Raw genomic sequence first — 17,123 nt, 5'->3', positions numbered from 1 at the left:
CGTTTGAGTTCATGTTTTACATCATTAACCTCGTCCCATACACATCTTTCAAAAAATATTTTAGTCCCATGTATTTGAATTCATGGTTTGGAAAATTGTTCCATAAATACTGAAAAGGTAAATCCTCATCTGGGAGGTACATAATATCTTTCAAAAGATATGTACACAGATAATAGATATACACAATAAGCTAGCTAGGTTATACAGCAATATAACAGTTCTCTCTCTCTATCCACAAAAGATGAAGTAAGGGCACCCCTATGGTGGAACCATCAACCTGGACTACACCATTGCCAGTCATCAACGGGATCAATTTCATAAAAGGACGAAACAAATCCAAAACGGGCAATGAAATAAGAGCTCTTCTCCCTTGTGATCAGTGCATAAACAAGTCATTGTTGTAACGGATGGAGTCACAAGAAACCAAGGGCTGAAGTTACAAACACATATTAACATCTATGGTGGAGCGAGAGGTAAAAAAGTTGAAGTCATGGTGCTGCACATTGAGCTGCTTCAACCAGGAATCGGCAGCACTATGAAGATCGATCAGTCGTTCGTGATCAGATGCATCTGGCTTCATCCAAATATCTCCTTGCATCTTATAAGTAGCCAGCCCAAAGGGGGGAAGAGAAATTTCACCGCTGCCTCTACTTTTAGATTTTCCTCTCAATATTTTTTCGTCCACTACTTGAGAGTGAGGGATGTGATTCTCAGCTGCCAAATCGTCATCTGTGAGATAAAAACAGGCAGACTTCTAAGCAGGGGAAAGCACCTGCTAACAATTCCCAAACTTGGCTTTGTACACTACTAAATACAAACCCATGAAAACATAATAATACACTTTCACTATTTTGAACGTGCAAGTTATCTTGCAATTTCAACTATTTACTACTTAAATTCCGCTTTTATTCATTCAAATAGGGATAAATATACAATGAACATGTTTTGATTTGTCTTTCCTCTGATATCTTTTAACAATCCCCCAAAACAACTGAGATTGCTTCCCTTGTTGAATTCACTTTACCTCTCTCTACTTATTCCTCTTCTTCTTCCCAAATCAACAAGGGAAGCAATCTCAGTTGTTTTGGGGGGTTGTTAAAAGATATCAGAGGAAAGACAAATCAAATTTCCAAAAAAATCTTACTGAAAACAAAGCTAAAATCTATATAAATCATTTCCGGAAGTTTTTGAGTCACAAGGATATCTGTTATGGTTTCGGAAATTATACAAACCTTCCTCATGTTACCAAATAAGTGGAAGTTAAACTAGGATTATTCTTTTTTCTGCTTTTGCAAAAAATATCTTTCCTCTGATATCATTTTCGGTAGCCAACCATCACATTTTCTCCAATACCATTTCAATCAGCATCATCTTGGCTTCACAACATTACCAATGGAATAACCACCACTTCTCTCCCGTATTTCATCCATCTTATTGAATCAAAGCCACTCCATGACAGATAGCCTGGCTCTGTAAACTTTTCACGACAAGATGTTCTTGACATCTGAGTCTTCCACCAAAACAAAGCAACAGTTTGTATTGTTTCCACTTCCGCCATTAACAACCCCCAGTTTACCAACTTTGCAAATTTAACTAACAACAATATTTTATAATTCCTCCAAACCTCAATATCCACAAAGGCAACTACCATATACTACCATCAATATTTTATTGCCATTATGACTGAAGTACATCAGAAAGATATAAAGCCTCTCTTTTAGCCACAGTCATTTTGGAAAATTCAGCTTCTACAGTTCTATATCAAAGTATATATGTATCTGTCTGTAGACTTTGTACTGAAGAACATGAAGAGAGAGGACATGTGCATAGGATTCTTATATGTTACAGAAACAAAAAATCTATAAATAAAAGAGATGGACATATGGACCGGTGTACCTTCCACAGCACATCAAAATGAAAAACAAAAAGTAAAAATCATTTTCTAATGAGTCAAGATCTATAAACACCTTCCAGTCTCCATCATCACTCTCAGCATTAGATTTCACCATAAGAACCGTCTACCATATCCACTACAATAGTAACTGGTGCCACTACAGCTGGTTGTCTAGTGGTGTTGCAGATAAAATTATGGTGACCGTTAAGGGTAGGGAAGGTGGTGGTGGTGGTGGTTTGTGTTAAGCCCTCATAACTATCATCATCAGTGGCACCTTATTCTAACCATGTTCAGGTTGGTGGCATTACATTCATAATATCTATATTGACTTCTAAAAGTCACATTGAAAATATAAATCCATGCAAAAGACAAAATTTTATGCTGGATGCCCTTCTTGAGACAATCTATAGTGGGGAAAAATGAGATAAAGTTTCAACATCTTCATATGGAAAAGTTTCATGATGTAGCTGATAATGAAGATATGGTCGTGTTCCTTCACATAATTGATATTGTGCAACCAACTTATACAACATGGAAACACAACTTTGTTAAGCCCTCATAAATGTGGACCACTAAAATGTTAAGAATAAAGGCGAGGTTTGTCTGGCATAATGTGGGCTATAAAAATGTTGAGAGAAAACGATTGGTCCATTCCTCAACCCATAAGTTTTAAGGGGAGATTGAATCCCCTTTCTGCATCCACACTCCCATTCTATTGGTTGTCATTATCTCCATCTCTCTCTCCTATGCTTTCTTGCTTTACATGAGTGCATCTCTCTCTCTCTCTCTCTCAAATCTCCACCGCTCTTGTTTATAGTGGCCTTTACACTTGGTTATAATGATAAAAACATAAAACATATTTAGTAAAATCAAATATATAACTTAATATATTAAGTTTCAATAATGAAAAAATAAAATTTATTTCATGGAAGAAAAGGGATAAGCCTAAAATGGAGGAAATAAAGAAAGACAACCCCCTAACCAAAAGACAAGACTCAAAATGTTCTCAAAAATAGTTTTTGAATATATATATATATATGTATGTATGTATGTATGTATGTATGTATGAACTAGAAAAAACAAAGAGAGAAACAAGATATTTAAGCCAAGTGAAATGCATAAAAAACAAAGACAAAAGAGTAGTAGTAAATGAGGGGGTGAACAAAAAGAGAGATTGAAGTAGTATTTCTCGAAGTTATTGAATGAAGATGGAGAAACAAGTATTATATTGGGACATTTTAGTAACTTTGAAGATGATAGAAATTACAAGTTCTATAACCTTATATGTCCAAATGAAATAAAATATGCAGTCAAAAAGATGATGAATAGTAAAGCAGTTCTACCAAATAATATAGCTGTAGAAGTATGGAAATACATGGGAGAATATGGCATTTTTTTTCATTTAGGAAATTATAGAGAAATCAAAGTAACGAGTCACACTATGAAACTTTGGAAGACAATGATTGGTCAAAGATTAAGAAAAGAAACCAAGGTGTTGAAAAACCAATTTGGTTTCATATCTAGTAGGTCAACAATGAAAGTTATATATTTATTGAGGCAATTAATGGAAGGGAATAGAAATAAACAAAAGGATTTATATATGGTCTTTATAGATGTGGAAAAACTTACAACAAAGTTCCCAGACATGTCTTATGGAGGGTTTTAAAGAAGAAAAGAGTTCGAAATACATACATACATGTTATTAAAACATGTATAATGGAGCAAAAACACGTGTCAAAACATATAGAGAAGATAATGAGGTCTTTCCAATTATAATGGGACTACATCAAGGATCTACATCAAGCCCTTTACCTATTTGTCCTAATAGTGTTGTCGTTAATTCTTGTTGTTATTGATGTTGTTAGTTCTCGTTGCCACCATTGTTGTAAACCACCAATTGTTGATTGAAACTATGGTCAGGGTTTTTTGTTTAGGGAATTAGAGTTCCCAATTAAAAAATATGGTCAGGCTTTGCTACCATGTAGAAAGGTGTTAGTTAATCTAATTATGCATTGCTAAGTACATTATTGTAATGACCCATTAGTGGGTCTGGGGGATATGTAAGAGAATAAAATATTTGTTTTGTTTGAGCCATAATTTTTGAAGGATTATACATGGTATTTTTAGGTGACTTGGCAAGAAGGGAAAAAAAAAAAAAGAAATGATGGAAAAGTCAAAGGTTTGACTTTGTCGGAAATGGGACCCATGACTATTTAAGGTATGTATGTAAAAATGTGATGTGGGGAAATGTTATGTGGAGTGTAGCTAATGTTTAAATTACCATTTGAAAATAAGCAATTGCCATAAAAGTGATTTAAGTAATAGGGGCATTTTGGTCATTGTGCCTTATGTGTGGATATATATAAAGGATGGCTTCATTTTTTTGCATGAGAATTGAAGGTAATTGAGAGAAGAGAAGAGAAGGTGATTGGGAAGAGAGCTAGGGTTTCAAATTTCTCTTCTTCTTTGAGAAATTGGATCAAGAAAGGGCTAGAGCAAGCTAGTGGTAGGTCTCTTTTCTTCTTTTACTTGAGTTCTCTTTGTTTTGAGGTGAAGAGTGAATTATTTTGTTAGTGTTGGTGCCCTAATGCTAGATTTAGATGGCATCTGGCATTTATTATTATGGGACTAATGATGTAATTCTTGCAAGATATAATAAAATATGTTTTCATATTTTAAAATCATATCTTCATTCATAGCTCTCTAATCATTATATATGAATGAGTCCCTAGATTTCATGTTGAATGTCTTATTTTTAAGTGTTAAGAATATGTAACAATTGACCTTTGTAATAAAGATATCTTAATGATAATTCCTAGTGCTTAGACTTCTCAGAAGGGGACTATAATTAGTCGAGTACGGATTGACACATGGGATACTACCTTTGATTAGTATGAGATACTAATGATAAAAGATGGTGAGTCGCATGCCATAATCCATGAGATGGATATAGTATACATGTAGGTAGGTGTTAGTGGAACACTTAATGAATGTGACACACGTGATAGATCACAAAACTGAAAGGATCTATGATCTATTACAGGTTTCGATTGTGTTACTGGTCCTTTGACTGGAGGCAACACAGTTGTCTTATATGTCGGTGTCAGGGATTAGCCGTTGCTAAAAACCATCCGGTTACTGGGTGGAAGACGCATTGTGTGGTCCTTGTGTAGTGGCATATGGAGGCAAGTGATTGCTATTGAGATCCATCAACCTCCAACATGAGGTAAACATCCTATGCGATCAGTGGTAGTCTTGATTGTAGAAACCCTTGACTAGGGTACACTTGATTGGAAAGTGTTCCAATGTCGGAAACAGTTCCGATGTGTCATCTCAATCTCACCACACTGATTTTGGCATAGTCATCGAGTTAGTGAGTTTGATTAGTCCATAACTCTCACTCGATCGGAATGATAACTAATGGAGGGATTATAGTACACTGGAATCGAAAGCCCAAATAGGTTCTATTCTGGTAGAATCGCCCTAACATAATACTAGTTGTCACTCAATATCTTTCAAGGTACATTGAGAAGATGGAGAGATCCTCGTTGTAGACCAAAATGTTTGGTCAACATCAAAGAGTTTGACATGTCCTAATTGCTACTTAACCTAGAAGGTTACAGGCATATCTGGGTGTGATGGTTGACTAAGTGATTAAGATTGAAATCGTCGTTTGAGTTAATGACGTTGTCATTAAGGGTTAACGGATCGGGTTAAATGATTAATTAATAAGGAGCAATCGTCAAGAGTTGACGCGCATGCCGTTAAGAGTTAATGGGGGCCTTGGTGTCATTATGAAATAATGAAAGTGTTATTAAAAGTTAATAGCGGGTCTAGATGCAATTTGTGGAAGTTTTGGGCAAATAGGCCAAAACGATCGACAGTCTTGGGAAATTGTCGACCGTTGTGAGATGAACTATCGACAACTCCTTGCGAACTGTTGACACTTCCTGTCGATCTGGCTAGCAGATCGCACAACCATTTGTAGCCTTTTGCAATGGAAAGGTAAGGCACGTGGCAAGGGCGGACGACGTGCGTCCTTTTGGTCTCCTTGTTCCCAGCCCAATTTCCCTGTCTCTTGTCTCTAGTGAGGATGATTGGGTGGCTAGAGTTTTGGTTATTTTGATATATAAGCCAAAAAGAGAGAGATTGAAAAGAGAGGCAACTATTGCATTGATTTCTCTCAACCCTAGCCCGAATTCTTCTCTAGTTTTTAAAGCTCGAAAGACACTCTGATTGCCCTCCTTCCATTGCTCCTTTTGCTTCCTCGTAGCTATTATAGCCCATTGTTCTTGATAGTGAGACTATCAAGTTTGAAAAACCCCTTTGATTTGAATCCATTTCATTTCCAGCCTTAATCTCCCTTACTCTCTCTATCTAGCATAAAGATTGTGTTGGGATTCACCATCTTGCTGGAGCGTGAACTCGATAGGCCCCTCATAGTTTCGGGGGACAGTTCGGTATAACCGAAGAAGTTTCGGGAGCTGTTTTTTTGGAACAAGGAGTTGTTGCTACTGGGAGGATTTCAGCCTCTACATCGGCCTTCAAATGTTGAAAGGTATACCTACTAAACCCCCTATGGCATGGTTTGGTTTCGGTTAGCATATGGACATTGGAAACGAGCCTTGTTTTTAGTTTGTATTTCTGCTGCCCTCTTTGATGGTTTTAAAAAAAAATGTTTTTGAAATTGATTAAAACCTTGCATTGGTACACCTATTAATGGCATTCCTCATCATATTTGTTGTTGTAAGGACTTCTTTCATTCAAGACCCAAAAGGACAAGTTTCTAAAGGCAAGTTCTACTCTCCTCTTAGTCTTCTACTTTCTTGGTTCTTCTTGTTGTGAAGGATAGAGCAAAAAAATATCCATGTTTTGCAAGGACTTGGTGTTTGAGGGTCCTATGTAGAGATGTTTGTAAATCTCTCCTATCCTTAGTTTAATCTTGTTAGTTTTCCATGAGTCTCAAAATAGGGCTTATTCTACCTCATAAACTGAAGAGAAGTGTTTTCTTGTTAGGGTGGAGTTTATGAGAGTGTTTGGGGTTGGTGTGCAAGGTTGAGGTGAGTTTCGGGGCTTTTTCCTTGCTGTTAGTAGACAGATGGCAAGGCATCTGTTGATAGATTGCTTGCATCTGTCGATAGTTTCCCTCCTGTTTTGCTTGGCAGCTTGCGCATGTTGTGTTCTTTTAGATATAACTTTCTATGGTTATATCTGATTCGAGATTCTCTTTTTGCGTTGTAAACTAGACTTGATAAGCTTTGTTTTGATGTATATTTTAGATTATTTGGACAAGTATTGAGCTTGTAAGTGCCCTGTGAGATACCCATTTGAAATATGAGATTTCAGTTTCAATTCGACAACGCTCCAGTTTTTGGGGCACAACTCTTTATGGTGTTATCCAAATTGAAATCCGCTTTCTCCACAAACTAGACTTCTTAAGCCTTGTTTTGGCATATTTCTTGGAGCATCTGGTTATGTTTTGAGGATGTAGCAACCCTGTCAATCTTTGCCTAGAATATGGAATTCTTCCATTCCGGGTGGTCCGCATTGCTTTGGTTTTTGGGAGACAAATAACTTACTTTGGGGCATGATTGGAGTATGATGAGAGCCATTGATGGGCTAAATGATAATACTTCTAGATGTAATTCCTTGAGAGATTAGAAGAGTTTTCTTGAGCATTATTGATACATTTTGTATCCACTAGCCAAGTAGGACTTGTTCTCACTACATTTCTTTGTGGAATGATGTTGTACCCTAATGGGATAGGTTCCAGATGGTTGGTATTGGGTTGGTTGTGTAATTTGTGGCTATGTCCCGTTGCATTATGTCGTTTTATTGCTTTACATTATGTTGTTTTAAAATGAGAGCTTATGTCGTATAGTGGGCGTGTGCCAATTTGACGGGAGTTGGGAGCGGACCAAGAGTATTGTTATGATGAGGCCACTCCATACTTGGCGTGTGGTATCATAGATGTGTGCTGGTGCCACAAAGCTGAGCCAATTGAGGGTACCACTATGATGAGGTTACTGCATACTTGGCGTGTGGTATCATAGGTGGGTGCTAGATGGCAGAGGACTGTAGAGCGGACTGAGGGCACTACTATGATGAGGCCACTGCACACTTGGCGTGTGGTATCATAGGGGTGTGCTAGTGCCGTGGAGTTGAGAGTGGGCTGAGGGCATTATTACAGTGACGCCATTGTATACTTGGCGTGTGGTACCGTAGATGTGTGCTAATGCCATCGATCAGATTGGACTTACAGGCCCAGAATGGGTTGCCATGTGATATGGGTATTGTGTTGTTGCAAGATAATGAGTGTTGTGCTCGAGGTATTGTAAGGGTCCTAGAGACTATATGGTAGTGAGGTTATCAGGTTGTGCCTTGTCCACGCTGTGGTAGGAGTTTGTTGTTTATGCGCAGACTATATTATTCTCTATCATGACTTGATCTGTGATGTTCCATGTTACGATGCTGCCATATATTGTCGATTATAGCTAACCAAGTCTCCATTAGCATATATCTCATGCTCCATTTTTTTATATTATACTTGCTGGGCCTTGCAGCTCATTCTCTCTCTTTGCATCATTCCAGGTACAGGTAAAGCAAAGGATGAGAGGGGTCCTAGCGGGGCATGATCTGTTTGGTTAGATGTGTATAGAGCTCACCCGAATAAAAGGTCTTGGGGGCACTTGTTGGTTTATGCCATGCTAATGGCTGTATTATTTGTTCTCTGGGCTTGTGTTCCCCTTTGGGATAGCCTAATGAAATGCAAATGATAATGCTTGTTTTGTTCTGTATGAAAAAATGATGGAATCATTGCTAGTTGTTGTTGATGGTATGCATGATCTTGATTGAGTTTTACTCTATTTCCATCTTGAGAGGACTTTCCCTCGGAATTCCTATGCTAGCGGGACTTCTAGAGGCGGGTTCTCACAGTTTGGTATCAGAGCCTTTATATTGGACCTGCGGGTTATTACAATTATATACAACATATACATGAATTTACATAAACAACCCTATACTAATACAATTATATTCAACTATATACTAACATCTTCGATGCCGTGATGGAGAAAATAAGGATGAGTGAATAAGACAATTTGTTCTTTACTAAACCACTTGAATCTTGATTTATGATTTCAATGAGTTTTTCTTTCTAGGGATCGAGGATCTCTATTCTAGTTGAACCTCCCTTAGTAGAACCAAAAGACCATCATGGCTTTGGTATGGTGTTGGCTCACAGAATATTGAGAAGAACAAGGGAGATGAACTGATGAAGGTCAGAGATAAGTTTTGGCCTTTTTGGTAGGTTTTCTTATAAGATCGCAACAAACAAGAACAGTCAGAGATGGGAGAGATAAGAATGAGGTAGATGGTTGAGTTTTTTTTTTTTTTTGGGGGGGGGGGGGGGGGGGGGGGGGTGTACAGGTTGATGTCCCAATATGCCAGGTTTTCAGCCAATACTAGCTGAAATTGGTCAATATCTCACTTGAAACAGTACCAGCCTTCAACTGATCCACTTTTTACTGGACTGGTAACACTGTTGTGTAGCATAGAATATTAGGAAGTAAAGCACCAACATATGCTAAATATGAGCATGCCAAAGATAAGAATGTTAAGATGGATGTATGGCTATAGAAGAAAAGGTAAAATTAGAAATGGAGTTATTCATAATAAGGTGGAATAGCTCTTATTGAAGATAAAATGTGTGATATACAATTAAGATGGTATGATTATTTGAGAAGAAGACCAATAGAGGCTTTTTTGAGAAGAACATATGGAATGGAATAAATATCTAGCAAAAGAGATTGAATACGATTGAAAAAACTTGGTGGGAAACACTTAGATATGATATCACTATGTGAGGTACTTCCAAAGGATAAGGATATAGGTTGACTCTAAATGTCGAGCTAAAATTCATGTAGCCGACCCCCACATAGTGAGATAAAGGATTGGCAGAGAGAATTGTTATAACTCTTGGGAGGAGAGTTCTACTAGGCCAAGATTTTATAATTTTAGATCAACTAAGATTTTCTTTAGGAAATTTGGGGATTAGGATCTTTTGATTTTATCTTAATGAATTTTCATTAGATTAGGACTTCTAATAGATTATGTGGTAGAATTCAAGTGGTCTTAGATTACCACATTAAGTGGGAGTTGTTTTAGAAGTTTTATCAAACCTATAAAACATGATTTATTCATGTAATCTGAGATAATGATTTTGAGTACAAATAAAATTTGAATGTTTTGAAGAGCTTTGAGCTATCTTTCTCTCGCCCTTCATTTTTATTCCTTCTCTCTTCTCTGCTACTCCTCCCCTGCCTTCTTCTTCACCTCTTCTTCTCTGCTTTTGATAACCTCTGCTTCCACATCTGCCTTTCCATTCTTATCCCAGATTGCCAGTCAATGGAAAGGGAGCCTACCATATTATCTGTGAAACTAAGGCAATGTACTAGGAATTTAGAAACCTCAAGAAGCACAATTTACACATTTGTTCTATGCAAAACTAGGCCTAAGCTTGTCTTGTATCCTTTCCAGTAAGATTGCAAAATGACATATAACTACCCATTGCTCCTCCCATGGGAAAAAAGAGTTAGAAAGTTAAATATTTTCTTCCCTTATTTTATATAGTCTGAACCTAGTATAACATAATTGTACTGTATAAACATCACTGCATTTTACCTTCTTCAGAAAACATATATTTCAGGCTTCCATACATTGAAGCAAAGGGAACAGTTATGGAGAGCAATTGAATGGTTGTCTTATAACTGGAGTACATGGCATTGCAAACGTAAGCATGATAATAACAGAATACCTATTTAAACCAGCCATTTAATTAACAAACAGAAGAGGAGGATCATTTAAATCTCTGATGGCTGTCTATATGTTACTTAACAATAAAAATGCACATTTTCACCTAAATTATATGCTTTATTCTATTTATTTAAAACATCTAAAATATACTAAATTGGAAATGTGTTTCCCCTTCTTCACTAGTACAAAATTTATACCCATACAAGAAACAACAAACTTTTACCTCGATCTAAAGTAGGAAGCAAGATGGATAGAAAGTGAGATACCTTGGAAAGATGAGGATAATGTATGAAAAGTCAGGAAGCATGTTGACAAATCCTTCACATTTCCTTTTGTTGGGATATGATAAATGGGATACCTAATCAAAAGAAAAGAGGGTGTTAAATACATTTAGATCTAACACATTATCCAAAGGCCTAGTACATTAAGATTCTATTAAGAAAAATTCATATAGCAAAACTATTTACAGGAATTAGCATACAGTATTATACCATTTAGCCAAAGGCCTATATGTCACATAGGTCATTTTTACAGAGACCCTATGTGGGCATTTAAGGTCCCTGTAGTTTCCTTTCTTTTTTTTTTTTTCCAGATGACCTCTTCCATTAACCCCATCTACCAATAGTGTTATAAAAGCATAGTAAAATACAAAATAGAGAGAGAGAGAGAGAGAGAGAGAGATCTTCTATGCATCACACCTAGGGTTCTGTAGGCATCACACTTCACATATGTCTTTAGAGGTTCCTTCCAACATCCTCCATCACATATGCTTGCTCTGTATCAATCTTGGCCCAAGTGCTCTAGCCTCTTCAATATAGGGATGCTCAAAATCACTATATGCTTTGACTTCACAATTAAGATGTATGAAGCCATCCATAAAGAGGCAAGTTAAATAAGCGTGCACACACACACATTCTCATATTGGAGTAGTTTTATAACACAACCCACATTCTCATGACACATGCACGATCAATTCGTATCTCCATCAATGACTTAATCAATTTTATATTCAGAACATATCTGTACATATGTTCCCATGGCACTCTCATCTTAGTTAGCAATTGGTTCATAGTGGATAGTGCCTATACAAGATTTTGCTTCATAACTAGAGTTCTTTACAAATATTCTATTGATAACCTTTGTCATAAATAGCCTGCGGTAGATTGTTGTAGTAAGACTGATATTTCTTAACATTCAAGCATAAAAAGAAATAATCAAGTGGTGGAACTTTATCAGGACAAAGAAGAAAATATTGTCAAGTTAGTCAATAAAAGGGAAATGTAAATCTTGTGTTATACTTCATCTAATGTGGTCAAAACGTAGTTGCATCCCACACAAGATATTATCCACTTTAATTCAGAAGTGCATGGGTGGGCATAGCCGCATGATTTTATCCTCAAAAGGGCCCTTATGGGGAGGGGACATGACCTATTGCTTATAACCCACAACTCACCCTCAACTGGCACTAATATGGGATTATCCCTCTTGACATGAGCTTCCTAGTTGAGAGTGAGTTGTTTGCACAAAGGTGCTAGCATGGGATTCCCACAGAATGGCAAATAATGTGATCAAAATATGGTTGCGTCTTGTGCAGGGTACTGTCTTCTTTGGCTTAGAGGCACAAGTGTGATCATACATTTTTGTCTTGAAAAGGGCCCTCATGGGGGAAGGGAGTAGCACCTAGCTGATACGCCGTAACTCACTCTTTACTCACGTTCATGAGGGATTGTCCCATGTATCTATGACTTTTTTTTTTTAGGGTAATATAACCCATGTCATTCTTAAGAGCACTACCTTTTTGCTAAAAATTTCTTCTGTTTTGTCTACTCTCCCCACAATCTATTGGATTTTGTCTCACATGCCCAAAGCATCGTATCTTTAATAGGTACACATCTCAAGCTTCTTTTTCGTCTTGTTATTACTGGATATCTCGTTCATACATATCTTCTCTTTGTTTCCGAGGCCTCTAGTGAGTTACAAACAAAGTTCGAAAAAGCTCAAATCTTTGATGATTTCATCATCTATGATTGAGTTGCAAAAACTTCTGAATAGGTATCCTACATCTGAACTGAATTCTTTTTGGTTAAAGAATCTCTTTCTAGTTGCTTTGGAACAATTAGGAAATTCTCTGGAAGAAATATAAGGTTTCCACTTTTGGCAGCAACATGCTATTGGGTGGTGGTCCGCTTATGGGGTCAAATCAATTTGTTCTAAGAAGAAATAGTTGAATATCAATCTCATCAATATCATCAATCTCACAAGTATCATACCAAATCCCATCAATCGAATTACTTTTTTGAGAAATAGTATTGCTCAAACTTTATTGCGAGTAACCCCATTTTAATTCTATAGTTTCTCGTATGAGAAGACAATCATCGTAGCATCCTCAACTTAGTTATGCTCATATTTTCCAAATGTTAACTACCCAACATTCCATAAAAGTTATTTTTCATTTTTGGTATATTCTTCCCCTTGATGGGAGTCTTCGGACAGTATAAGCTAATAGAAAAAGTTTACCAAAAATATGCTTATATTGAGAAAGATACACGAGATCATATTACAAAAGAATGAGAAAAGACAAGTAAACGAGTGTAGCCTTACCAAGCAATGGCCATCCAACTTGCCGGAGAAAGGTCAACACTCTTCAATGTCACAAGGCCAGCATAATTTTGGGCAAATTCACTGACCTAAACCAGGGAAATAAAGAAGATAAATTCATCCATTATAATGGAAACCAAGGACTAAATTTTTTATAATTTTTCTAATGCTCCACAACTGCAAAGGAAATACTATTATTCCTGAACTAATATAAGCCTCCTCAGCATCAGATAGAAGTGAATTGCATAAGGAAGAAAAGAAGTAAAAAGATATTTTATTCCAAAAGGCAAAGTCTGTTATTACTCTGTCCAGCAGTGGAATCCGCCAGTATGGAGAGCAAGTATCATAATACTGAAAGTAAAGATAACCAAGGCGATCCCTCACTGGCCATGGACTGTCATGGTCAACACTTGAATCCACAGAAGTGGCATCCCATCCCTTGCTGGAGTTGTTGCTTAATGACCTTGATAGCTTGTCACTCTCACTATCATCACTCCAGAATTCAAACTCACATTCCATAACATCAATATCCTCTCTTGGGTTCCTACTGGAGAAAAAAGATGCCTGATTAATTCCGTGGTTAATTTGTACAACAAAGGGGGAGAAGTAGCCTGTCAAATTTTATACGATGTTAATGGCGAAAATAGTGGAGTTTGAATACCTGAAAGTTAGAAAGGATTTATTCGTGTATAGTTGGATGGCAGACAGGTATGGAACATAGTACTGGGTCACGGTCTCATTATTGTTCAACACTACCAGAGTGCCCACACCATATGCACTCCATTCATCATAACATTCCCAGAGATCACTTAGCGTAAAATATTCGATTATATCTTTATCTTCTGCATGCCATATGCTGCTTAGATCACCAATGCAGCTCTGCAGAAATTTAAATACCCCCAAACACTCTCCAGTATGAATCAAGTTGACTGACAAAGCTTTTAGAGAGATTTTATTTCTTCATCAACTCAAATTATTGCCAAAAAAAAAAATCTCAGATGCAAAATTCATTATTTCATTCTAATGATGCAGGTATAGAAAGACTAGTTTTCATTCCACAAATGAAGTCATAAGGAAAAAGGACAAAATAGAAACAGTTGTCTAAGACAAACTATCAGCATGCCTGGAAATTTCATGAGCAATTTAATGAACTAGAAACAATATTTAAAATATTAACAAAGGGCATCATCAAAGGCTCCCGACTTTGCCATAGACGAGAGAGGGTTGTTTCTCCATGCAGTCTTACCCTTACTTTGCAACGAGGATATTCCCAAGACTCAAGCCCATGACCTTCCGGTCACAAAAGAGCAACTGAAAAAATCACCTTTCAGGGAGAGAAAACAATATTTGAAATTTTGAAATGCAATGACAGAGTACAGTATTACTCCAAAATTTTCACAAAGTCCATAACTTGTAGGGGTTGCAGTTGGAAAAAACAAAAAATGGATCCAGTGATGGTGAGATAAAAAGAAAATAAAACAATAGAAAAGAGGGGGAAAAAACTAACTACGAATGCATATATAAGTTCTTATTCAATTATGTAAGATGAATAAACGCATATATAAATATAAGTATCATATTAATTAAGAAAAAGGAATCAGTGTGTGAAAAGCCAAAAAGAAAACAAACACTTATTACAATCCGTGCGCATATCACATAGCTTTATCCAAAACAGCAAAATGAAATGAAAAAGAAGCATTAACGGGTGATGCAGAAGGCGAAAAACCAGAGAGAGAGAGGGAGAGAGATCTAAAAGAAAAATACCTTGGGAAGGATTTTTGAAGGAACATTTGGCGTAACGGAATGAAGAAAGCGCTGGAGATTTGAACACAAAGTCATTGGGGCGCTCGCTGAAGAAAATAGTCAAGGATGATGCAGACTGGACCTCTCTCAACACTCCAATTGAAAACCCTGCAACAAGTGCAACGATGCAACCTAAAACTTTGCCTTACGCCTCTTTGTGCTCTGCTAGAAATACAGCAGATGCGACTGATCCAGAGAAACCATTCTAAGTGGATACAGAAAGGCATGTACACGAATCCTATACTATTCTCTCTCTCTCTCTCTCTCTCTAGATATATATATATATGTATTCACTATCCTTTCAAAAATGGAAAAGGTTTCGCTTTCGAGAACAATAATCAAGTACATGGTTATATTTCCGTGTTCTTTTAACTTCCAAACAGGGAATTGAATATAAGCATAAATGGCTGTCCGGAGGAAGAAGGCAAAAGGCCGACCGTGCGTGTCGGGGTTGTGAGCATAATTGAATATAGCTAAAATGTGTTTGTACGACCGTGCGTATCACAGAGAGAGAGAGAGAGAGAGAGATTCAGTTCACCATGTTATAACAAAAAGAAATCCTACAATTCCAAAACCGAAATAACAAATGCAATACACAACAATTGAGAAGAAGTTAGAAGGAAAGGGGCGAACAAGAGTGTTCGAAACATTAAAGCCAACGCTGCAACTGCACTTCTCGAGCAGAAGACATTTGTTTTCACTTCAGTTAGAACTCAGAAGAACTAACCCAATTGATTTCTTAAAAATAACAGTGATATTAACTAAATCATCATTAATTTGACATAATAATAATAATATTAATTAATAATATATAAAATAATAATAATATTACTACAGTTCACAGAATTAGAACGAAGACACGACGCCGCAAAGATTTCCTTACCTTGTGATTTTTATTTCTTGTCCTTCCCTTTCCAAAGCTGAAATTGAAAGGCTGAGGCTCAATCTCTGTAACAAATCTCAGAGAGAAGAGGGGAGGGGGCAGAAATCAAAGCGATTTGAAACGGCAAACAGTAATGAGGAGTTATTACTCCCACTTAGCCCTTGGGAATGGAAACTCGGATGATAATTGTAAGAATCAAAAATACGAACTCAATTAAATTAACACAAAAACGAATGCGAACGAAGAGAACAGATGTAAGAAGAAAGGAGAAAAATCTGAACCCAGCAAAAGTCCAAATGCAGGGAGGAAGGGAGGGAGAGAGAGGGGTGTCGGGGTTGTGAGCGCTCGCTTCGCCGCGTGTGCAGGGAGTAGTGTCAAGCGGAGCTGCTACTTTACTTTGGCTTTTGGACTTCAGTCTCTCTCTCTCTCTCTCCCCGTGCTTTTTTTTTAATCAGCTAGAGACGAGGATTTGGATTTTGGGTATTCATCTGAGTCATCATTTTCATTTTTTCCTCGTTTCGCCGCGTGTTCAGGATACGTGATCGTTTATGAATTTATTATTTTAGGCTTTGTTTGAAAAAGAGGTAATAATCCTGGGTAGGGATACAACAAAACTTGAAGTAGAATATAAACATTTTTTTAATCTTGGTGGCCACGGTGGGGTCAATCAAAATATACATAAAAAACTACCATAAAATAAAATCAAAACTTTTCAATAAATTACTGGATATAGAAATATTATGTTGATATATGTACAAATATTAATGTGTTGTGGATGTAGTTTCAAGTACGAGAAAACATGCTTTATATTTGAAAAGCCTGTCAAAAACTATGATAAGCACACTCATTAAATTAAAAAAAAAAAAAAGAAACTAAGGTAAACAAAATTAATATGGATCTCTGCTTGGTGCTATGTCGGATGGAGAAGCTTGGTGGGCTAATGGGACCTGCAGTCATCTAAATGGGCCTCATTGGGGGCCCAAATTATTTCTAAAAATTCCACGAAAATGGCAAACATTTTAAAAATCTGTAGAGGGCTGAACTAGGGCTCTTTGCAGCTGGAAGTAGCTTGTTTCCAACTTTGAAGGGGGGTTACGACAACAGACAGTTACTTTTCTATTGTAATGGTGT

General features: G+C 36.9%; 1 protein-coding gene across 2 annotated transcripts; it reads right to left on the bottom strand.

Annotated features, from left to right (window-relative positions):
• Window positions 1–58: 58 nt before the first annotated feature.
• Window positions 59–16,434, bottom strand: LOC127794326 (uncharacterized). 2 transcript variants are annotated; one of them, XM_052325331.1, is made up of 7 exons: window positions 15,993–16,434; window positions 15,071–15,217; window positions 13,968–14,185; window positions 13,610–13,853; window positions 13,310–13,395; window positions 10,975–11,066; window positions 59–729 (listed from the first exon to the last, which is right to left on the bottom strand). In XM_052325331.1, exons 2-7 carry the CDS (start codon window positions 15,143–15,145, stop codon window positions 437–439), a joined length of 1,008 nt encoding a protein of 335 aa, XP_052181291.1. In that variant the 5' UTR covers window positions 15,146–15,217; window positions 15,993–16,434; the 3' UTR covers window positions 59–436. The 2 variants fall into 2 exon arrangements, with proteins under 2 accessions (XP_052181291.1, XP_052181293.1); XM_052325333.1 differs by having other exon boundaries at window positions 13,610–13,850.
• Window positions 16,435–17,123: the final 689 nt, after the last annotated feature.

The sequence above is a fragment of the Diospyros lotus genome, chromosome 2 (assembly GCF_014633365.1).
Source record: "Diospyros lotus cultivar Yz01 chromosome 2, ASM1463336v1, whole genome shotgun sequence".
Lineage (NCBI taxonomy): Eukaryota > Viridiplantae > Streptophyta > Magnoliopsida > Ericales > Ebenaceae > Diospyros > Diospyros lotus.
This window is presented reverse-complemented; position numbering and strand designations above follow the sequence as displayed.